This window comes from Hordeum vulgare, chromosome 3H (genome assembly GCF_904849725.1).
Source record: "Hordeum vulgare subsp. vulgare chromosome 3H, MorexV3_pseudomolecules_assembly, whole genome shotgun sequence".
NCBI classification, from domain to species: Eukaryota; Viridiplantae; Streptophyta; class Magnoliopsida; order Poales; family Poaceae; genus Hordeum; species Hordeum vulgare.
This window is the reverse complement of record NC_058520.1, coordinates 53277069-53302334: the sequence shown is the minus strand read 5'-3', so window position 1 is coordinate 53302334 and position 25266 is coordinate 53277069. Positions and strand designations below refer to the sequence as shown.

General features: G+C 41.3%; 1 protein-coding gene across 1 annotated transcript; it reads right to left on the bottom strand.

Annotated features, from left to right (window-relative positions):
* Window positions 1-1694: 1694 nt before the first annotated feature.
* LOC123439498 lies at window positions 1695-2794 on the bottom strand. The gene is made up of 2 exons (XM_045116213.1): window positions 2348-2794; window positions 1695-2279 (listed from the first exon to the last, which is right to left on the bottom strand). Exons 1-2 carry the CDS (start codon window positions 2726-2728, stop codon window positions 1974-1976), a joined length of 687 nt encoding a protein of 228 aa, XP_044972148.1. The 5' UTR covers window positions 2729-2794; the 3' UTR covers window positions 1695-1973.
* Window positions 2795-25266: the final 22472 nt, after the last annotated feature.

Below are 25266 nucleotides of genomic sequence, written 5' to 3'. Positions count from 1 at the left end.
CTTCTTCAGTGATGCTCAATCACTTGGGTTTTTGGTTTGGGTTTGTTGTTTGGGGTATTTCCTCACTTGATGATTTTATCTCGAAGACTCTGGGGAATTTGGGTTGCTCAAAATGACAAGTGTTAGTTTCTCTCAGAGCAGCCAACCAGCAAGTGGTTGTGGAGAGCAGCTATTTATAGCTTGGGAGCATCCCGACATGATTTGACATAAATGCCCTTTAACAGTAAGGTGGCGCGTGGCGCGGCAACGGTCGGAACTTTCAACTGTGAAAGTCCTCATGTCTCATATTCCTCACTTTGAGGCTTTGGTAGATTTAGGCTTGGGTTGAGCATCATGAGGAAATTCACTCCGTAGTTTTACCTCGACCCCCTTTAACAGTACGGTGTTCCTATGACTCGGGTGTAAAGAAAATGAAACAGAAACAGTAAATCTTCACACTTCAAAGTCTTCAAAGTGTTTTCTTCAAGACACGCCGAATTCCTCATCTTCAATATCTTTATGAGGAATATCAATTTCTTCGCGATCAAAGTCTTCAAGGAAGGACCAAAGTCTTCACCTGAAGACATACATTTTTAGGGATCGATATTCATGGGATAACTCAAACTCCTCAGCGACTTACAGAGCCTATGTACACTTACAAACATATCAGTCTCTTAACCTATAAGTCTTCAAACCACCAAAATCACTAAGGGGCACTAGATGAACTTACAATTCCAAAGGATTTTGGATGATAAAGAATGGTGGTTAAGCATCATACTACTTTATTTGCTCTATGTGTAACATATATTAAAGAATCATGTATTTCTCACAACCATTCATGTGGTTCTGATTTGGAATTTATTTCAGTTTACACATCTTTAATCAGTTCAAGTGGTATAAATAAGAAATTTGATGTTGAAGTTAAATTTTTAATAGATAATATATTTGTATGCATTATTGTGCATTCCTCTTGGCCACTATTTTGGTTTTTAAGTCATGTTGGCATATGGCCTTACCTTTTAGATAAGTAGTGATCCTAGGCTTCATAGTGGTTGAATAAGTTTGGTTAACCAATTTAAATATCATGCACTATTTTGGTGTTATGTGTGTTAATAAAAATATTTGTCTTATGGTATTGTTTAAAAGATGTTATATGTGTTGATGTTTCTATTATATTGCATAGAATTTGTGTCATCATACAATACTACAAATACCAGAATTTGTTAGATCATTAAGCCATGTGGTAGTTGTTCCCATTGTCACTGAGCCATAGCAAACCACCCGTGCCACCACCAAAGAGCTCTAGCCTATATATTTATTCACATATCGGTTCACAATAGGTAACCATGTATCTATTTTTCACATTGGTTCCATAGGCTTTTCTATGATAGAGAGAATGGTGGTTGAGCGTCATACTACCTTATTTCCTATTTGGGTAACATCAATGGAAAACCACATATTACTTTTTACTTGTGTGTCTTATTTGTTTGAGATTTATTGTATGTTGTGATGTAGAATATATGCTAGTTCAAATAAAAAACGAGGTAAGCATCCTTGTCAGACTAAACTACTCGTTTTAGGAAAATATGTTAAGATCCCATCACACTTTACATGGCGAACTATTTTGAATGTTTACTAAACTTAAAGAAAGACAAATAAAATGGCAGCAAACATACAATTTACCTAACTGTAATGAACCTTCATTGAAAAGCATGGTTACTTCAAATAGAAAATGGGAAAACAAATAACATAGAACACAACCACCTATGAGTCCAGTAGTTACATAAAGAAATAACAAAAAACTGATTTAAACAAACAATGTTCTACTCTTTCACACCCACACAACATTTTGTTTTCAATCTTATGCTATTTTATTGATATATATTAGTTCTAAAAAATAAAATAAATCATAATTATTTCCTCCACTTGCAATTGAAGCTCTATGCCTTCATCCATTTTTGCGCTAGTAGAAATATGTGACCCAAGAGTCGTAATCATGAGATGTCTGGCTTGCTGGGAAGATCAACTTTGTAAGCTTTCTTATTTTCTTTGCTATGGGAACTCATGTGACCTCCATAGGCTTGAGATGAGTAGAACGTGCGATTGCAAATCTTGCAAGTGTACTTAGGTAAGCTCGTATAATCATGCACGATAACACTATGAGTGGTGACATTTGGGACACCTATAGGAATTATGTCTTCTCTCACACCATGTGGGGATGCCATGAATGGAGCAAGAAGGGTAGGTACACCATCAGTAGCATCATGGGTTAGCGTTCCACATGGTATATTCTGTTGCCCCTGAATAATAATTAGTGTGAAGGGCTAATTTTTTAGGAAGACAAAAAAATTGATTGTGGTGATTTTACCTCGATAACATGCCTGGTGGGGATCTCAAAGATTGGACCATCATTTGTTGCTCCAATAGTATTAAGGTGTGCATGAACAATGGCAAGGGGATCTCCTTGCAGTAAGGATGTCACTGATGGAGACTCCATCGACGATATCCTCATTTGGTCTGATGTACCAAGATAGTTGCTAATAGGATTTGACAAGAAAGCTTGGTACGGTAACATTTCATGGTGGTTCTCAAAGATTCCACTATGGTTAGGCTTAGAAGTAAGGGTGTTGGCCATGGGTAAAGGAGTAACTTGTGCATCGGGCAACTTAGGAGGTAGTGTTGATAGAGATCCATTGGCCTCACTTTCAGTAGATATGACTTTGTTAGAATAGGAGCCATTAGGATCCATAGCACCTATGAAAATCAAGAACTCTTGGCGAAAAGGTATGGGAATTAGAGATGTATGCACAATAGTTTTTTATTCTGATGAGGGATGTTATAGGAAGTGATATTAGGTATATTTATAAGGATATTGCATATCTATTAAACATGTAGGGACTCGTGTATTATTTAATTGTGTCATTAACTAGAAGATTTGATTTTTAATCATTATTATTCATATAATATCTATGAGATATGAGTGATAAATGTGTCTAATAATTAATGATATCCTATGGGATATATTATTGGTAAACAATTACTTGCCACCTTCGACATATATTTGGCAATAGTTCATATGCAAACAAGTGTTGAATGAAATGGTATTATTATAGAAACATAAGTCAGACGATCTTGGAAGAAGAAAAAACATCACCATTGTTGATACGAAATTGCATGTGTCTTCTTAAACTAGTGATCATTCTGTTAGTTTATTGTCTCAACTTCCTAAACATTTTTTTATTCAACGTCTTTAGCCTTGCACCAAGGCTGCAAGATACTATTTGCTAATTGATCTCAGATGGATGGGGAGAGTTAAAGCAAGAAAACAATCTTCATTTATTTATTTTTGTCAAAATCTATTTCAAATGTACGACTATACCGCCTTATTACGAGAACGTGGTCATAATAAATATACTGGGGATTTAGGGAACCCTCAAGCTATGTTATTATTATGTGCCCAGGGAGCTACATTAATGCATTTTTCTCACTTACTCTATGTCCCAAGCATGCTATTATCTCTCCTCCATGTTATGATTTGTTATAGCAGTTGAAAAAATAGAGAGGGTTGAAAAGGGTGGATACTGAGAGTAACAAGCAGGCGAATGAATATTTAATTTTATGGCGACGCATGGGATGATGCACTCCCATTATGTGATATTGTGCTAATGAAATATTCACATGAAGAAATTGGCATGAGAGCAATGTGTGTGCGGTGAGGCAACATAAATAATAAGATAATAAAAGAAGTATGCCATCTTAGTTACTTATTTTTCACATACCATGTTATGTAGGTCAACATTCACGAGGAGTGTGCTTGGTATCTACTATATATTTAAATAGGAGCCCCCACTACATGATTTTCCGGACTTCTGATGAAGCCACGGCATCACTGGTTTCTTACGCTAATGCGTGTGTTTTCCGAATATCTTACTTGCATTGGTCGTGTTTTATCCCACCTATAATTATCGTAGCAGGTCCCGAAGGGTCGGACTATGTCGGACAGGGTCCTCTGGTGTTCCCCACATCGAGTCTGACTAGAAACCATTGTTGTTTCCTCTACTCCTCCCCCCCCAACAGTGCATCTTACATTGCTACTTCCTCTCCATCCCCTAGTCGATATCTCAACGGGTAGAACAACACATTTATCCAAGTCGCCTTTCTTAACATCGTGGGTAAGCGTTGTTCCATCAAGATCGCCTATTCATGCCACCGCTACCTCCATGGGTCAGCATTTTTACACCATCATCAATACTTGATGAATTCCTCTCAATTTTCTTATATTTTTCTTCAATTAGAGGCTTGGTGTTTAGTCTCTTCCTCCTCCATCATTACGTGGGATGTCTCCTCTAAGAAAGTGGTGAGCTCCTATGGGGGTGTCGCTTCATCGCCAATGGTGCCAAAGTCCTGGAGCCTGATTGCATAGTCGCCAATGGTTCCAAACATTTCTTTTGATGACAATAGCAAGGGTAAGGCATTGTTCCATTAACTAGAAAAATTGAATTTTAGTCATTATTGTTCATACAATACCTAGGAGATATGGGTGATAAATTTGTCCAACAATTAGTGATATCCTCCAGGATGTCTTATTGACAAATTAGTACTTGCCTATCTTTGGCATCAAATTGGTAATAATTCATGTGCAAATATGTCTAGAATGGTATATCCATCATTATGCATTTTTTACATTGGTGCCCCTCATTCCTTAGATGTACTCATTCATCCCCACGCTCTTAACGTTTGCTCACTTTCCCCACTCCCTTGTCCAAAATCCTCAAACGGTCATAGCGGAGTATGTTGTCGGGTCAATGGTTTGATCGTTAACTGCTGACGAGGGGGGTCGTGATGGACAGTGTCGCCTGTTGGACCTGACGAGTGAGTCCGATCAGCCCCATTTTTAGCCACACGGACGTCAAATGGACATGCACACGCTTTCTCCTCGTCCGCCTCGGGGACATGTGGCGGCATCCCAACTACCCCCAGAGCCCAAAGTAAATGCGCATATGTGGCAGGCCCCGGTTGTCAACCGCCCATGTTTGGGTCGTCATCCTTCTTTAAGTGAACACCCGTGGACCGGCCAGTCCACAGTAGGTTCCACCCTTCCAAATCCAAGCATGCCCCCTCCACCCTGGCAGGATCTACAAACCCTAGCCCACCGGCGACAAACCCTAGCCTGTAGCCACTATGGGCATCTTCTCAGGGATCGGCCCGAGCTCCGGTAAGAACAAGGGCAAGGCCCCCGCCGTCCCTTCGCAGGTGCTACCTACACCGTCGTCTTCCCGTCCGCGTGGGTAGCATATTAGCGTCCTAGTGCACCAAGCGAGCTGGCATTGGGAGCACCGCGTCCCTCTCCCCTACCCCGAAGTGATCCTACAACATGACTCGCACTTGGATCCGTAGAGGATCCCAGTCCTGGTGGTGCCACGGTCGGTGTGGGCGCATGCGGAGGAGGTGAGGCTTCGGCAACAGCAACTCCCACCTGAGCAGCGGCTCAACCCGACCTATGTTGTAGACTCTTCTGATTGGGAGGTCTGGTTTGCATTTGAGCATGAGGATTAGCGTCGGCGTGGCGTCTATGACGTGTGAGTTGGCACCCCGCCGCTCCTTGTCGTGTGCGATGAGGATGAGGAGGCGGAGGCCGCCTACCAGGAGGCACTAGAATATGTCCTCCATGAAAGCAATGAGGAAGAGTGGTGCAAGGAGGAGGAGGAGGTGGCTTACCAAGTGTTAGAATGCTTGTGAGGATGCCCAAGTGTTAGAATGTGAGATTCGTTAAACCTTATACAGAGAAATGATTTGGGTGCGGAATGGATTGATCACCATGACGACTTACTCTTATCATTTATCGTGCTATTCGGAATGGTAAATCTGAGAGACTTACCCATAGAGAGAGACGACGTTCTTTGAAGCTTTTGTTTAAGCCTTAGAGTGGTATAAGAAAAGCCCATGTACATGGCACCTATTGTCACGCGTAGGAAATTTTATGGTGAGGGTGAAGCCAAGACCCTTCTCTCTGCAGGATAACCACAAATGGTAGACCACCATGAGAACCATCGATATATTATTTAGAATTGATCACGAGACTGTCAGTTAAGAAGACCCAGTGATGGAAGAAGCCTATATCAACGGGAGAGCAACACCAAAGGATTTAATATGAAGACTGTGCGAAGTCATGATGCCAAAAACCTCAGAGGATCGTTAAAGCATTTTGAGGGACCAGTATCTCTCATTTTAAGTGTGCTAGCACCCCACCTTGCCGGAGATTGGATTTCTTAGAAGACCCCCAAACCCTAACCTTTCTTTCTAGCCTCTTCGAATCTCGAGGACGAGATTCATTTTAAGTGTGGTAGTTTGTAACATCCCAAAATTATAAATTTTGGAATGTTAATATAATTATTAGATTGATTGTTTGTTTGATTGCTGAGTGACTGAAACTTGTGTGAAATTTGAAACTTTTCGAAACTTTTGAATGAGAGGGAATAAAATGACTTTCCCCTTCTCCGGTGAATTCAAATTCAAGCTTTTAAAAGCAAAGAGAGAAGATGACATGACTTCTTCAACTATAAATAATTTGAACGGAGATATTTGCATTTGAATTCTCTTGCATTTCTATCCGTTTTCTTCGTGCAAGAAATGTCGGGAAATACATTCTAAAGAGCGGAGGAACATGACCCTCAAATACCCGGGCAGTTTGAATGTTATTTGCACCCTAAAACTTAGAGGGTCATTTGAAAATTATTTGCAAAAAGAAATAATAGTTTTAGGGATTTTAGGAAAAATATTTTTTTGTGAAGTTTTTATTTTTGCTGTGGAAAAATGCACATCATGTATATTTTATTTTTCTGATAATTTTAGTATATAAAAACTCTTTATTCCGAATTGATTTGATTTCCTTTTTATCGTTTTAGTTTCCTAGTTTTGAAAATAGGAAGGAAATCACTTTTATTAGGAAATAGGAGCTGGCCCATTAAGCACTTTCCAAATTTGGCCCAGGAGATCTTCTTCTTCCTCCTCTCTCCCACGTGACAGAGAAACTTCCATCCATGGAGACAAAGAATCCCCACCTCCGGGATTCGCGACGCACATACCTTCCCAACGCCTCCCGTCGCCTCTATAAGAAGCCCCTCGTCCTCCTCGTTCCATTCCCGTTGAAACCGCCGCCTCTCCTCGCCTCTAGCTCGCGCACCCCTCGTCGGAGTTGTCACCGGAAAACTTGCCGGAAAACCCACTGGAACTCCTCCACCTCGCCACCCCTGCACCTCCACCCTTCGGCCACCTGTCCCCACCACCTCGGCCCCCTCCTCCACCACCTCTCCACCCCGCTGCTGCCCCTTCTCCACCTCCCCATCACCATTGCCACGAGCAGCAGCAAAACCAGCAGTTTTTTTCACCTTCCACCTCGCCCCTGCAGCCCCCCTCCCTCCACCTCGCCTCCCCACCCCTGCCGAGAGCCCCCACCCTTCGGCCCCCTTCCCCAACCCCGCCGGAGTGCCCCCCCTCCCCGCCGGCGACCCACCCCACCGGAGCCCCCTTCCCACCTCGGCCATACAGCCACGGGAGCAGCACCCCAGCCGAGGTAAGGCCCCTCCCTCCTTTCTTTTTTGTACATGTTTTGTTTTGGCCCTTAGATCCTATTTAGATGGTGTAGATTAGATCTAGAATACCTCTTCGGTTTAGTTTAGAAAACCAATGGCTTTTTAGTTCCACTTATAATTTAGCCAGCAGTCTTGCTAGCCCTCGGCCGTTTGCTCCAAACCATGAAACAAACACCCACCGCAGCCACTAGCAACTTGCCACGTGTACCCCAATAGCTAGCTAGTTATCTCCGGTTTTTTCCGTCTAAATTGCAAAAACAGCAAGTTTCAATCTTGTTTTGGCCACAACTTTTGATCCCGAAGTCCAATGACATTGATTCTTTTTCCAGTAGCTCACAAATTTACTGTAGTTTTCAAAAACATATAATTTGTCTATGTTTGAAATTTGTAAATATAAGTTAGATCAGATTTAGTTTAAACCTTGTTTTGCCTATTCTAGGAGTTTAAAAATAGCTTTTAATTTGATTCCTTTTGGTACTGATCACTAGTGATCTTAAGTATCAGTGGTAAAATTTCAGAGTTGTTTGAGTATTTTAACTCATTATTTCATGTGAAACAATTTCTGTTTCACCGTTTTCAGGATTTCAGCTAATTCTTTTTCTACTTTTGTTTTAAAATATTTTCTTTATTATTTCAGAAAGATTATTATTGTTTGTTTATGTTAGTTAACAGTAGTTTTGCAACAAGTTCTTATTTTAGTTTTATTTGTTTTTATGAAAACAATTCTAGCTCCGTAGTAACGTGCAAATGTTTTCACCGTTGTTTCAAATCCCGTTTGGGAATACTTTCAAAAGGTTTTGTGAAAAACACTTTATTTTATCTTAGTTAAACTTATACCTTAGTTCCTTGCTATTATTTTTTTCTGTTAGACAAAACTATTTAGTGGTTGACGTAGTAGAAGACTCTTTATTTCTATTTGATGTTTCTTTCGGTTTCTCATTCGCTTTCTCTCTTTTGTTTGATTGCTAGAATGATTGCTAGTATGAGTGCTTATGTGAATGTTATGTTTGCTATATAGATTTTCATCGGAGAGTGACGAGTAGTCTATCAAGTTATTTTCTCGAGAAATTCTTCTTCGTCAACATCACAGGCAAGTCACTTTGATCATACTTTCACCTATGTTTTATGCATTGTAGTTCTACCATCCTATGCCCATTTGCATGCTGCCTAGGTACTTGGAAACTTTATTCTAGTTGTAGTATCATGTGGTAGGAACACAACAACCCCGACACTTGGCCCCGGGATGACAATGTTATATTTGCTATGCTTAAGTAGATGGGTTATCGGTTGAGTGTATACCACGAGTAATGCGAGGTTGATATAATAATCAAGACCGGACTAAGACAAGATTTTCAAGACCTCGGACGCAATGCAACATTGGGTGAAGGACGGCTGATCGGCTCCCTGGAAAACCCAGTGGATGCCCGGGATGCTGGAGAGGCCATGTCATCCTGCGGAAAGCTTCACCCAGGCTCAAAGAGACGGACGGATATTTTCAAGACCCAAGGCTTACCTGCACAGCCACAAGTCATTATGGGCTCTGGCTTGGTTGGACAACGCGGCGACTCTGGACAGGCGGTGCTAGCAGATGTAGACGAACGGTAGGAATGGATGGGCACCGACAGGAATTCAGAGGGACCCGTTGAAAGACCATGTTTTGATCATCCGGTCTTCAAACACCCTGAAGTGCGAGGACAAACCCGGAGGCGATCAAATCTTGTGGGGAACGTGTGCAAAACTCTGCAGAGTACTCAAACCTAATCGATTAGCCGTGTCCACGGTCATGGACAACTTGAGCCAAAGGAATCGAAGTTATCTGGATTTCTCAACACCATTAAATATATTTGATGAGGGTAATTATTGACAACTCGGGTACGAGAACTGGTTGGCGGAACCATCTCGTTAACAACAAACAACGTAGTAAAATTTTGCTTTTAAGCGTCTCTTGATGTAGGAGAAAACTTGCTTTTCGCTAAAAACTTATAGCCCCACCTGGCATATATGCATATAGTATAGATGATTACTTTTCACCCCTCTCTTATGTGACTTGCCGGCATATTCAATATGCTGACCTACACGGCTGCAACGTCTTATGTTGCAGATATTTTTCTTCGACGAGTAAGAGTACGATTCAGGGTTACGGTCTACACTCAACTTGCCGTTGGTGTTTATTGGGTCTCCACTCCCTTGACCGCTTTCGCTGAGATAATTAAGGTATATATCCGTTTTACGCTATTTACATGTGATTGCACTTTGATATATACATTGATGTACTGTGTGTGCCAGCATACTGATCCAGGGATGGCACAGAAACATAGAGGCTTGACTCGTCTTGAGTCGGGTCGCTACATTACCTTGTTGTTATTTATAGGTTTTTATTTTATCTTACTATCAACAATTATGTACACACCTCACTTGCTTGCAAATAACAAGACAAGAGAATTGACATCCCTCTTGCCCACGTTGGGTGCAAGTTCTTTGTTCTTTTGTGCGCAACCGCTGAAAATAGTTGTGGTTTCTATTCCTATTAGTTCGATAAACCTTGGTTTCAAAAATGAAGGAAATACTTGCCCACTTTGTGTTGCGATAACCCATTCTTCTTCACGGAAAACGCAACGCACATCACGAGTATCAGGGAGGATTTCTGGCGCCGTTGCCGGGGAATATTATCACCAACTACCAAATAACTCCACACAAAATTTCATTCACTTGTTACTCTTTTTATTTGCTGGTATATTTAGTTTGTCTCATAAAAAAATAAAAATACAAAAATATTTATCTTTGCTTTCTACATGTCTTCTTGTTTGAAGTCATGGCTCGTTCTTCCTCTCTTCGCGTTACTAACAATAATGATGTTGTCAATTTTAAGCAAAGGGGAGGAGAAAGTTTAAAAGATGCATGCTATGTCAAATCATGTCAGGATGCTCCCAGGCTATAAATAGTCGCCCCCTCACAACCACTTGCTCGTTGGCTACTCCGAGAGAAACTGACACTTGTCATTTTGAGCAACCCAAATTCCTCACTCTCTTCGAGAAAAATCATCAAGTGAGTAAATACCCCAAACACCAAACTCAAACCAAAACCCCAAGTGATTGAGCATCACTTAAGAAGTTGTTCGTGTGTGGAGACGATGTTTTTTACCTTTGAGGACTGTGCATCCTCCAGACGGTTAGGCATCATAGTCTAGAGCATCCACCAGTCAATTGTGGATCGCCAGGTGACCGCGTTTGTGAGGGTTTGGAAGTCTGACCTAAAGACTTACCACGAGTGTTTGGCGAGCACTGTGTGTCCTTATATCAAGGAGAATACCGTAGGGACTGTGTGTCCCGGGACTGTGTGTCCTTTTGGTTTCCATACCAAGCCGCTCCGAACCAGACGTACAACTGTCACAGCAGTTGGAACTGGGTCATCAACAACTTTCTCCATTGAGCTACGGGTTCTATTTCTTCAACTCTTTCATTTCCTCAATTGTATGTTGAAGACTTTCATCTGGATGTTTCAAGAATTTGTCTCAAGACTTCCTCTGAATTTCCTCAACCTAAAATTCTTCAGTTGAGTTAAATTTCACCTGCTTACTCTGTACTTGTGAACTGTGCATACATAATCTCTTAAATTTCATCGAGTACTTTGTTGTAGTCGTTTTTGCACTCCTCGTCATGTACTATTTCCGCTGCACTAAGTTCATAACTGAGGACTTTACTCACAAGGAATTTCCTCAGTGATGAAATTCTAAAAATCTCCTATTCACCCCCCTCTAGTCGATATAATGCACTTTCAATTCGTATCAGAGCAAGGTACTCCCTTGTTCTGTGTGATTTTGGTTTAACCACCTGGAGTTTTAGTTATGTCGACCGCATGTATGATCAAGGTTACTGCAGGATGTCCTACCTTCAAAGGAAAGGATTTTCCCTACTGGAAAACCAAGATGCAAATGCATCTTCAAGCTATTGACAATGATCTTTTGTATATTGTGGAACATGGTATTCCCTCCATCACTGCTACTATCTTTGCTGCTGATGTGAAGAAGTTCAAGCAACTTGACTCACAAGTGAAGAATATCATCTGTGGCCATCTGAGCAAAGGTCAGTATGGCAGAGTGAGTGCTTTGGGCACATCTAAGCTTATCTTGGATAGTTTGTCCAAAGTCAATGAGGGAGTCTCAACACAGCGTGACTCTCGTGTTGATGTTCTTCGCAATCTCTTCAATTGCTTCAATAGGCTTGACAATGAAAGCTGCCAAGATACCTTTGATCGCCTCACTGACATCTCAAATGAACTGCAAGCACTGGGAGCTAGAGACATCACTGACCATGAAGTTGTGAAGAAACTCCTAAGATCTCTTGATCCATCATTTGGCACACTAGTTCTGATGATTCAAGAATAAAGAGACTACAAAATGCTTGATCCTGCTGATATACTCGAGAGACTCAATACTCATGAATTCCAACAAGAATAAAAGAGAGATCTCTACGGACCAAGCTACTCAAGATCTCGTGCATTGAAAGCTAAGGCTATTTCCTAATCTGAAGAAGAAGACTCGGATTGCAGCATTGGTGACCCTGAAGAACTTGGACAGGAACTTGCAATGCTCGTGAGGAAATTCCAGAAGTTCGCAAAGCATGGCCAGTTTGGTAAATCTTCAAGAAGAGATATGAGGAAATCAGAATCTTCATCTGAGGACTACCAGAAAAGAACCTCCCACAAATGCAAGAAATATGGTCACTACATTGCTGACAGCCCTCATTGGGTGAAGGAATCAAGGAAGAAGAAATACAAGGATGAAAGTTCTGATGACTCAAAGAAAAAGAAGAAATCTTAAAAATCCTCATCTTCAAAGTCCTCATCGCACAAGAAGACCAGTTTGAGAAAGGATCGGGCACTCATTGGCAAGGTAATGGATTCTGACGAAGAATCTGAGGAATGTGATGAAGAGGAAGGTTCTAAAGAGGATTCACAGTCTGGTGTGGCAAGTCTTGCACTGGCTGCCCCATTGTCACCAAGTCAATCTTCAACCTTGAAGAAAATGGCAACGTTATCTACACTGATGAATATGCTGATGACTTCTCTCCAACCAATTGCTTCATGGCAAAAGGTTCAAAGGTACCAAACCATAAGTCCTCCTCTAATTCTAGTGATTATGAACCTGATGATTATCAAAAACCCAGTTACTATAAACTTGCCAACATTGCCACTAAGCAACAAAGTGCCATTGAAAAGCTTCAGAAACTCCTAGACAGAAGCGATGATCTGTTGAACGATGAAATGAATCATACTCAAGTCCTCATTGAAGATGTGAAAAGTCTTCATTCTAGGTTTGATAGTCTTCAAGATCGTTATGGCACCCTCTTGGCTGATCATGCGAAACTTTCCTATGAATTTCTTCACAGGAAACTTGATCTTGGGAAGTTGAAAATGTCTCATGATGATCTTCGAATGGAAAATGATTCATTACTTGCTCAACAGATCAGTACCTCTCATGTTGAATTCATTCCACCATGTTTGAAATGCATCGAGCATGAAACTGCTAATTCTTCACCCGAATCATGAAACGCTTCTATCGCTACAAATTCTTCAACTATCCCTATGGTATCAAATTCTTCACTTGAAGAAACCACAAATGCTACTAACAAAAATGCAGGGTTGAAGGAATTGTATGTGACAGGCTTATACAAAAATCTCAAAGGGGATCAAACCCTTTGTGATGTGCTCAAAAACCAGATTCTGAACAGGAACCCGAGGAAAGAAGGCATTATCTTTGAGAGGAAATTGAATGCCGATGGATCATACTGGAAACCTGAGTAGTACCCCAAAACCTCATGGGTTACTGCTAAAGGCCCTCCCATTGATCCATCCACTCTAACAGGCTTTGCATGTGAATTATCCTATTCCTCAGATGAGTCATTTGACTCCAACTATAAACTGTTCAAAAATCAATCTGGTGAAGTATTTGCTCGATATGTTGGAACTAACTACAGGAATGAACCACCCCTGAGGAAAATCTGGGTCCCCAAAAGTTGCTTGGAAAATTTTCAGGTGAATGTCTTCATGACACCACCTGTGAAGAACCAGAAACCCAGATCAATTTCCTCACGTGGACAGAAGTCTTCACGAGGATCAAATTCCTCAAATGGTCAATATTATGCTCGTACTCGCGCTAATGCTTCTGATATGCAGAGAAATTACAAGGGGCATGAATATGAGTGTTATTCCTCAAATCATTATGTTCATAAGTCCTCAAAGAATTTCTGCGCCTATTCATTTGAGTACTCTAACCCCCCTACTCTGAAAATAAGTGCATTAGCTTCAATGCCTCCATTCTCATATGGTGCTTGCAGGATGATAAACGCTTTGCCACCCCTTCAGATGTGTGTGGTGAAGAAAATGAATTAATCACTTCTACAGGTCAGGTCTCCAGATGAAAGTCATCATCTGAAGAATTTGCTGGAGACCTGAGGAAATTGCTTGATTGGACACAAGCTAAAAATGATGAAATGATGACATTTCACACGTCCTCAAATTTACTGTTTATGATGAAATTCTTATCCGGTGAAATTGATATCATATTATTCAAGTCTGAAGCATATGAGATGGTAAGCTGTACTAATTCATCTGCACGATGACAAACCCAAGAATACAGAACGGGTTCTTGACAGTGGTTGCACAAATCACATGACTGGTGATAAAACCTTGTTGATGAAATATGCCACTAACCCCGTCACCACCGAAGCAAATCACTTATGCTAATAAAGGTAAAAGCAAGGTATTGGTACTTGGCAAAGTGGCTATCTCCAAGGACAGGCACATGGACAAAGTCATGCTTTTCGAATCCCTTGGGTTTAACCTCATGTCAGTCTCAATGCTTTGTGATCTTGATATGATTGTCATTTTTGGATAATATAGATGCGTAGTCATCATGGAATCTGACAAATCCAAAGTCTTTGAAGGCTTTAGGAGAGGAGATTTGTACATTGTTGATTTTGCCACAGGTCCTCAACCAGCCACATGCTTACTAGCAAAAACATCAGAAGGCTGGCTATGGCATCGATGACTTGGTCATGCAGGCATGAGGAATTTGCATACACTGGCGAAGAAAAATCATGTCATTGGCATCGAATCCGTCAAATTCCTCAAGGACCATCATCTTTGTGGTGCTTGTGAATCTGGAAAGATTGCCACATCCAAACTCTCCTCGAAGACTATCATGACTACTACTCGTCCGTTTGAATTGCTTCACATGCATCTGTTCGGACCTACTCATTATGCTACTATAACCAATGCAACATATTTATATGGCTTTGCCATCGTTGATGACGATTCTCGCTATACTTGGGTACACATCATTATGTATAAAACTGAAGTGCAGGAAGTCTTGAAACAATTTTCTTCAAACTTTGCCGTGAAGATCAAACACATCAGGAGTGATAATGGGATAGGATTCAAAAACACTGGTCTTGATGATTATCTTGATGAACTTGGTATTACTCACGAATTATCTGCTCCTTATACTCCTCAACAAAATGGCATCATTGAATGCAAGAAGAGGACTCTGGTTTAAATGGCACGGGCTATGCTTGAAGAATATCAGACTCCTCGTTGCTTCTGGCCTGAAGCAATCAACACAGCTTACCACATCATCAACCGGGTATATCTTCACAAATTCCTCAACAAAACCTCACATGAACTCCTTACTCACAAGAAGCCCAATGTAAGTTATTTCAAAGTCTTCGGTGCAAGATGCTGGATTAGAGATCCTCACCATAGCTCAAAGTTTGCACCTAAAGCACATGACGGTTTTATGCTTGGTTACGGGAAGGACTCGCACACCTACAGAGTCTTCAACACCTATCACAACAAGGTTGTTGAAACTGTAGATGTGCGGTTCGATGAAACTAATGGCTCGCAAAGAGAGCAACTACCTCTGGTGCCAGATAAACTATCTCCTGAGGAAGCCATCAAGCTCAAGGCTACTGAAGATATCATTCCTACTGAGGAATAACCCCTTGTTGAAGAAGTCATCCCCAACACTGACGAAATTCAAATTGGTGCACCTAAGGAAAATGCTACAGATCAAATTCCTCAGCCCAACCAAAGTCTTCAACCAGTTCATCCGAGGATTGCAAATGAAGTAGAACTTGCGAAAATCCTCGATGACATCAATGGGCCAGGTCCTCTCACTCGCTCAAAAGCTTCACATTTAGTTAACTTTTGTGTGCATTCCTTGTTTGTGTCTATCATAGAACCCTCAAAAGGTGTTGAATCCTTCATGGAACCTTAGTGGATTCAAGCCATGCAAGATGAACTTCTTTAGTTCAAGCTAAATGACGTGTGGGAACTCATCAAAGACCAGATCCACGTAAGCACAATATCATCGGCACCAAGTGGATCTACCGAAACAAGCAAGATGAGGATGGTCAAGCAGTGAGGAATAAGGCACGACTTGTAGCCTAAGGCTACACACAGGTTGAAGGAATTGACTTCGATGAAACTTTTGCACCTGTTGCTAGACTTGAAGCTATTTCAATATTACTTGCTTATGCTAATCATCACAATATAACTCTATATCAAATGGATGTGAAAAGTGCATTCCTCAATGGTAAGCTTGAGGAAGAAGTATATGTTGCTCAGCTCCCAGGTTTTGAAGACCCGAAGCATCCGGACAAAGTCTTCAAACTCAAAAAGGCACTCTATGGCCTCAAGCAAGCCCCTCGGCCGTGGTATGATACATTGAAAGAATTCCTCATGAAGAAAGGCTTCAAACCCCGTTCACTTGATCCTACTCTTTTCACAAAATCCTATGACAATGAACTATTTGTGTGCCAAATATATGTCGACGACATTATTTTTGGTTGTACTGACAAACTTTACAGTGATGAATTTGCCTACATGATGAGTGAAAAATATCAAATATCTATGTTGGGGAGCTGAAATTCTTCTTAGGTCTGCAAATTCGTCAACAACGCAATGGCATCTTCATATCTCAGGAGAAATACCTCAAGGACGTTCTGAGAAAATTCAACATGCATGAATGCAAAGGCGTCAAGATTCCTATGCCTAGCAACGGCCACCTCTGCACTGACGAAAATGGTAAAGATTTTGATCGACAGGTATATCGCTCTACGATTGGCTCTTTATTGTACCTATGTGCATCTATGCCAGATATTATGCTTAGTGTTTGCATGTGTGCTCGTTTTCAAGCAAAACCGAAGGAATCACACCATAAGGCTGTGAAACATATTCTTCGTTATCTAGCTCACACACCAACACTAGGATTATGGTACCCCAAGGGCTCAAATCTTCACCTCATTGGATATTCTGATTCTGATTATGCTGGTGAGCGTGTGATCGCAAGTCAACATCTCGCACATGCCATTTCCTCGGGAGGACATTAGTCTGCTGGTCCTCAAAGAAGCAGAACTGTGTTTCTCTCTCCACTGCCAAAGTTGAATACATTGTTGCTGGATCTTGTTGTGCTCAACTGCTATGGATGAAACAAACCCTCAGAGACTAAGGCATCAACATGAAGAATGTGCCTCTCTACTGCGACAACGAGAGTGCAATCAAGATCGCCTACAACCCAGTACAACACTCGAAGACCAAGCACATCCAAATTCGTCATCATTTTCTTTGTGACCATGTTCTCAAGGGGAATATCATCATCGATCATGTGAAGACTGATGATCAACTAGAAGATATCTTCACGAAGCCCTTGGATGAGAGAAGGTTTTGCAAGTTGTGGTGTGAGCTAAACATCCTAGAATCTTCGAATGTCTTGTAAATATGCACACGTCCTAACAATTATGCAAAATTGATGACTTAGATGTGCAACACACAAAGTAACGATTTTCTTCAACCAATGAAGAAAATCACTCTAAGTGTGAAGAAATCAATGAAGAATTTGGTTCTAACGGCCCTACCACAATTGTACGCGGCACATGAAATCATCAATCTTATACGGTGGGTCACACCACCACCCAACTTTGAAATTATTCAAGCTGATTTTTCTTCAAAGTTGAAATTCTTCAATCTCAGACTTTGTCACAAAATCCTCAAATTTTCAAAATCTTCAAATTCTTCATGCTTTTTGATGATCTTCATTTGAGTATATATATATAATGAGCTTTCAATGTCCACAACAACATTCACTTATACCTCAGTATTCAATTTGATATTTCCTCTAAGTGAATGTGATCGGACCCGACTCCCCTCTATGCTAAGCTCAACCCAGTCTATTCTCAATTCTTCATATGCTTTCTATTTCACACTTGTTCAAAGTCCTCACTGAATCCTAGTCAGCTGAGGACACGAAATCCTCAAAATTCAAAGAACAAGTTAAATGTTACAATAGTAACCACACCCACTACTCACGTTCGGATAATCACGATCTCCACCGCTTCAATCGTGGGCACCACATGTCAAGCGGATACAAAGGGGCAAGGGCAGTTTGGTCCGAAAGTTTCAGCCCGAACAGTTTTTCACCTGAGCTATAGGTAGCCCCTTGATACGTCTCTAGCTTATCTATAATTTTTGATGGTTTCATGATGTTATCTTGTCAAACTTTGGATGTTTTATATGCCTTTTATATCTTTTTTGGGACTAACCTATTAACTCAGTGCCAAGTGCCAGTTTCTGTTTTTTCCGTGTTTTTGACCCTTTTTCAGACGGAGTCCAAATGGAATGAAACTTTACGATGACTTTTTTGGACCAAAAGAGACCCCCGAAGCTTTGGAAGAAGGCCAGAAGAGCCATGCTGGAGTCACAAGCCCTGACGCCGCGGCCACCCCCCCAGGCCGCATCATGCAGGCTTGTGACCTCCTCGTTGGCCCAACTGACGCAATTCCACCGCCATAAATTCCTATAAATTCAAAAACCCCCAGAAAGAAACCTAGATCGGGAATTCCGCCGCCGCAAGCCTCTGTAGCCACCAAAAACCAATCTGGAGCCTGTTCCGGCACCCTGCCAGAGGGGGAATCCATCTCCGGTGGCCATCTTCATCATCCCGGCGATCTCCATGACGACGAGGGAGTACTTCTCCCTCGGGGCTCAGGGTATGTACCAGTAGCTATGTGTTTGATCTCTCTCTCTCTCGTGTTCTTGAGATGTCTTGATCTCGATGTACCACGGGCTTTGCTACTATAGTTGGATCTTATGACATTCTTCCCTCTCTACCTTCTTGTAATGAATTGAGTTTCCCCTTTGGAGTTATCTTATCGGCTTGAGTCTTTGAGAACACTTGATGTATGTCTTGCACGTGTCTATCTGTTGTGATCAACTTGCGGGTTTGTGACAATTGGGAACCTATGCATATGGGTTGGCACACGTGGATTCATGTGAGTACTTGATGTATGTTTTGGTGATCAACTTGCGGGTTCGTGACATTGGGAACCTATGCATAGGGGTTGGCACACGTTTTGACTCTCCGATAGAAACTTTGGGGCACTCTTTGAAGTACTATGTGTTGGTTGAATAGATGATTCTGAGATTGTGTGATGCATATCGTATAATCATGCCCACGGATACTTGAGGTGACAATGGAGTATCTAGGTGACATTAGGGTTTTGGTTGATATGTATCTTAAGGTGTTATTCTAGTACGAACTCTTGAATAGATCGATCAGAAAGAATAACTTTATGGTGGTTTCGTACCCGACAATAATCTCTTCGTTTGTTCCCCGTTATTAGTGACTTTGGAGTGACTCTTTGTTACATGTTGAGGGCTAGTTATATGATCCAATTATGTTATCATTGTTGAGAGAACTTCACTAGTGAATGTATGAACCCTAGGCCTTGTTTCCACGCATTGCAATACCGTTCGTGCTCACTTTTACCATTTGTTACCTTTCTGTTTTTGTAATTTCAGATTACAAAAACCTATATCTACCATCCATATTGCACTTGTATCACCATCTCTTCGCCGAACTAATGCACCTATACAACTTACCATTGTATTAGGTGTGTTGGGGACACAAGAGACTCTTTGTTATTTGGTTGCAGGGTTGCTTGAGAGAGACCATCTTCATCCTACGCCTCCCGCGGATTGATAAACCTTAGGTCACCCACTTGAGGGAAAATTGCTACTGTCCTACAAACCTCTGCACTTGGAGGCCCAACAACGTCTACAAGGAGAAGGTTGCGTAGTAGACATCAAGCTCTTTTCTGGCGCCGTTGCCGGGGAGGTTAGCGCTTGAAGGTATATCTTTAGATCTTGCAATCGAATCTTTTTGTTTCTTGTTCTTTCGCTAGAAAACTAGAAAAAAAATGGAATTGAGGATGCCTCATATGATCCATATTTTCAATGTCTTTCGTGAGCATGATGGGAAGGAAAATTGTGCTCAAGTGTTGAAAGAAGAATTACATAGAATGCTTGGCATAGAATATGTGAATGATGAGCATGATTGCAATGTTGTTAGCATGAATTCTATGAATACCCATGATGCTAATGATATGCAAAGCCACAAGCTTGGGGATGCTATATTTGATGAAGATGATCTTCTTAGTTCTTCCACTTTGAATGATCAAAATCATTTTGATGAAAGCATGCCCCCTATCTATGATGATTATTGTGAGGACACTTATGCTTTAAAGAAGAGGGGTGATAAAACTTGTCATGCTCTCGAGAACCCCTTTGCTAAACCTTGCTTTTTCATTGTGGACACAATTTGTAGTGCTCAAGTCTTTTACGATACTCCCACTACTATTCTTGAGAATATATTTCCTTATGTGGAGAGTAGTAAAATTCCTATGCTTGTAGATCATGAAAAGAAAGCCTTAGGTGCTGGTTATATTGTTGAATTCATTCATGATGCTACTGAAAATTACTATGAGAGAGGATCATATGCTTCTACTTATTGCAATAGTATCAAGCTTCCTCTCCATATGTTGAAATTTTTGAAGCTATGCTTGTTTTGCCTTCCTATGCTGGTTGATTCTTGCTCCAATAAATTGTTTGATCACAAAATCCCTATGCATAGGAAGTGGGTTAGACTTAAATGTGCTAGCCATTTGCTCCATGATGCTCTCATTGTGTTTCAATCCTTACCTTTTATGTGAGCATCATTGAAATCAATGCCTAGCTAAGGGCGTTAAACGATAGTGCTTGTTGGGAGGCAACCCAATGAATAAAATTTTCTTTGCTTTTTGCTTCCTGTTTTGTTTTATCCACACCATCATAATTCTGTCTTTTGTGTTTATTTTTGTGTTTGTGCCAAGCAAAACCGTTATGATTAGTCTTGGTGATGATTGTTTGATCATGCTGGAAAAAAACAGAAACTTTCTGCTCACGAAAAGAATTTTCATTTTTATTCTGTAAGAGCTTTTGAGTTGCTTCTTTTTTCTGCTGATTTCTATGCAATTTCGTCAGACTGTCGTAAGAAGTACCATAAGTATACGAAGTATACAGGTTGCTACAGACTGGTCTGCTGTTAACAGATTTTGTTTTCTGTTGAGTTGGTTGCTTATTTTGATGAAACTATGGATAGTATCGGAGGGTACTAGCCATGGAAAAGTGAAAATATAGCAACCCAAAACCAACATAAGTAGAATTTAAGTTTGCTACAGTACCTAAGGAAGTGGTGGTTTGCTTTCTTATACTAATGATATCACGAGTTTCTATTTAAGTTTTGTGTTGTGAAGTTTTCAAGTTCTGGGTGAAGTTCTTATGGACAAAGAGATAAAGAGTGGCAAGAGCTCAAGCTTGGGGATGCCCAAGGCACCCCAAGTTGATTCAAGGATGCCGAAAAATCCTAAGCTTGGGGATGCCCCGGGAAGGCATCCCCTCTTTCGTCTTCAATCCATCGGTAATGTTACTTGGAGCTATATTTTTATTCACCACATGATACGTGTTTTGCTTGGAGCGTCTTGTATCGTAGGAGTATTTTATTTTTGTTGTGTCACAATCTTCCTTGCTGCACACCTAGAGAGAGAGACATGCACTCACCGTGATTTTGTTGAGCTTCACTTATATCCTTTGAGTTAGGCAATTCAGCTCACATGTGTTTCACTTATATCTTTTGAGCTAGTTGATTTTGCTCTATGCTCTTCACTTCTATCTTTTGGAGCACGGCAGTGCGTGGCGTGGTAGTTGATATATGCTATGAAAGTAGTCTCAAAAGGGGTAGTTATCCAAAGGGATATGAAAACTTCCAACTTTATGTGCATTGAGTAGTTAGAGAAGTTTGATTCATCTCAATTAGTTTTGAGTTGTGGTTGTGGTAATATTGAAGTTATACTAGTAAGGTGTTGTGGATCTAGAAATACTTGTGTTGAATTTAGTGATTCCCGTAGCATGCACGTATGGTGAACCGCTATGTGATCAAGTCTGAGCATGATTAGTTTATTGATTGTCATCCTTTGTGTAGCGGTCGGGATCGCGCGATGGTTTATACCTACCAACCCTTCCCCTAGGAGTATGCGTTGAATGCTTTGTTTCGATTACTCCTAAGACTTTTGCAACAAGTATATGAGTTCTTCATGACTAATGGTGAGTCCATGGTTTAGATGCACTTTCACCTTCCACCATCAATATCTTCTTTAGTGCCGTGCAACTTTCACCAGTGCATAAAACCACCATTAGCCTCCCTCAAAACAGCCACCATACCTACCTACTATGGATTTTTCAAAGCCATTCCGAGATATATTGCCATGCAACTACCACCATGACATGTGCCACAGCTTCTACATTGCCATTGCATGATCATAAGATAGCTAGCATGATGTTTCCATTGATGTCTATGACATGCTAGACCATTTTCATGGTACACTACCGAAGGCATTCCATATAGAGTCATCATTCCTCTAAGTTTTGAGTTGTAAGTGTGATTATCATCATTGATGGAGCATTGTCCCATGTGAGGAAATAAAATAGGCCAGCGAAGCCCATTTACAAAAAGAGGCCAAAGATGCCCACACAAAAAAGAGAGGCCAAAGAGCCCACCAAAAAAATGAGAGAAAAAGAGAGAAGGGACAATGCTACTATCTCCTTTCCACACGTGTGCTTCATATTAAGCACCATGATCTTCATGATTGAGAATCTCTCGTTTTGTCACCTCCATATAGCTAGTGGGAAATTTTCATTATATAACTTGGCTTGTATATTCCTATGATGGGCTTCCTCAAAATTGCCCTAGGTCTTCGTGAGCAAGCAAGTTGGATGCACACCCACTAGGTTTCCTTAAGAGCTTTCACATACTCATAGCTCTAGTGCATCTCTTGCATGGCAATCCCTACTCATTCACATTGATATCTATTGATAAGCATCTCCATAGCTCATTGATATGCCTATTCAATGTGACCATCTTCTCCTTTTTTTGTCTCACAACCTCCACCACTCCATTCCACCTATAGTGCTATAACCATGGCTCACGCTCATGTATTGCATGAGAGTTCAAAAAGTTTGAGAAAGTAAAGGTGTGAAAACAATTACTTGGCCAATACCGAGGTTGTGCATGATTTAAATTCGTTGTGCAAGGATGATAGAGCATAGCCAGACTATATGATTTTGTAGGGATAACTTTCTTTTGGCCTTGTTATTTTGAAAGTTCATAATTACCTTGCTAGTTTGTTTGAAGTATTATTGTCTCCACATCAATAGCAAACTATTGTTTTGAATCTAACGGATCTGAACATCCATGTTACATAAGAGGAGTTACAAAGGACATCTATGCTAGGTAGCATGAAAGCATCAAAAATTCATTCTTTATCACTTCCCTACTCGAGGACGAGCAGGAGTTAAGCTTGGGGATGCTTGATACGTCTCCAACGTATCTATAATTTTTGATGGTTTCATGTTGTTATCTTGTCAAACTTTGGATGTTTTATATGCCTTTTATATCTTTTTTGGGACTAACCTATTAACTCAGTACCAAGTGCAAGTTTCTGTTTTTTCGGTGTTTTTGACCCTTTTTCACACGGAGTCCAAATGGAATGAAGCTTTACGATGATTTTTTTTGGACAAAAGAGACCCTCGAAGCTTTGGAAGAAGGCCAGAAGAGTCACGAGGGAGTCACACGCCCTAACGCCGCGGCCACCCCCCCCCCCAGGTCGCACCGTGCCGGCTTGTGACCTCCTCGTTGACCCAACTGACGCAATTCCACCGCCATAAATTCCTATAAATTCAGAAACCCCAGAAAGAAACCTAGATCGGGAGTTCCGCCACCGCAATCCTCTGTAGCCACCAAAAACCAATCTGGAGCCCGTTCCGGCACCCTGTTGGAGGGGGAATCCATCTCCGATGGCCATCTTCATCATCCCGACGATCTCTATGACGAGGAGGGAGTAGTTCTCCCTCGGGGCTGAGGGTATATACCAGTAGCTATGTGTTTGATCTCTCTCTCTCTCGTGTTCTTGAGATGTCTTGATCTCGATGTACCGCGGGCTTTGCTACTATAGTTGGATCTTATGACGTTCTTCCCTCTCTCCCTTCTTGTAATGAATTGAGTTTCCCCTTTGGAGTTATCTTATCGGCTTGAGTCTTTGAGAACACTTGATGTATGTCTTGCACGTGTCTACCTGTTGTGATCAACTTGCGGGTTTGTGAAAATTGGGAACCTATGCATATGGGTTGGCACACGTGGATTCATGTGAGTACTCGATGTATGTTTTGGTGATAAACTTGCGGGTTCGTGACATTGGGAACCTATGCATAGGGGTTGGCACACGTTTTGACTCTCTGGTAGAAACTTTGGGGCACTCTTTGAAGTTCTATGTGTTGGTTGAATAGATGATTCTGAGATTGTGTGATGCATATCGTATAATCATGCCCACGGATACTTGAGGTGACATGGAGTATCTAGGTGACATTAGGGTTTTGGTTGATATGTATCTTAAGGTGTTATTCTAGTATGAATTCTTGAATAGATCGATCACAAAGAATAACTTTATGGTGGTTTCGTACCCGACAATAATCTCTTCGTTTGTTCTCCGCTATTAGTGACTTTGGAGTGACGCTTTGTTGCATGTTGAGGGCTAGTTATATGATCCAATTATGTTATCATTGTTGAGAGAACTTCACTAGTGAAAGTATGAACCCTAGGCCTTGTTTCCACGCATTGCAATACCGTTCGTGCTCACTTTTGTTACTAGTTACCTTGCTGTTTTTGTAATTTCAGATTACAAAAACCTTTATCTACCATCCTTATTGCACTTGTTTCACCATCTCTTCGCCGAACTAGTGCACCTATACAATTTACCATTGTATTGGGTGTGTTGGGGACACAAGAGACTCTTTGTTATTTGGTTGCAGGGTTGCTTGAGAGAGACCATCTTCATCCTACGCCTACCATGGATTGATAAACCTTAGGTCACCCACTTGAGGGAAAATTGCTACTGTCCTACAAACCTCTGCACTTGGAGGCCCAACAACGTCTACAAGGAGAAGGTTGCGTAGTAGACATCACCCCTTAACCCCCCTCAGTCAAAACTCTTCTCTCCCTCTCATATTCTCCGCTCGAGCTCGAACCCTAGCATCGTCGCTAGCATCTTCTTCGTCGGTGAGGAAAAGGTTCACAGCCTCGCCCTCGTCGTCGCAGGACTCACGCCGATTGCAGAATATCTTCCTATGCCGCTGTCGTATCTATCTTCAGTCGCCAAGTTAGGGCACTGAAGATCTGGACCGAAGAACTTCCTCTTTTTACTGCTTCAGTTCATCGTGTTCTTCGCATAGGGTAAATAAAATCCTATTTTACTGCCCCCGTTGATCACTT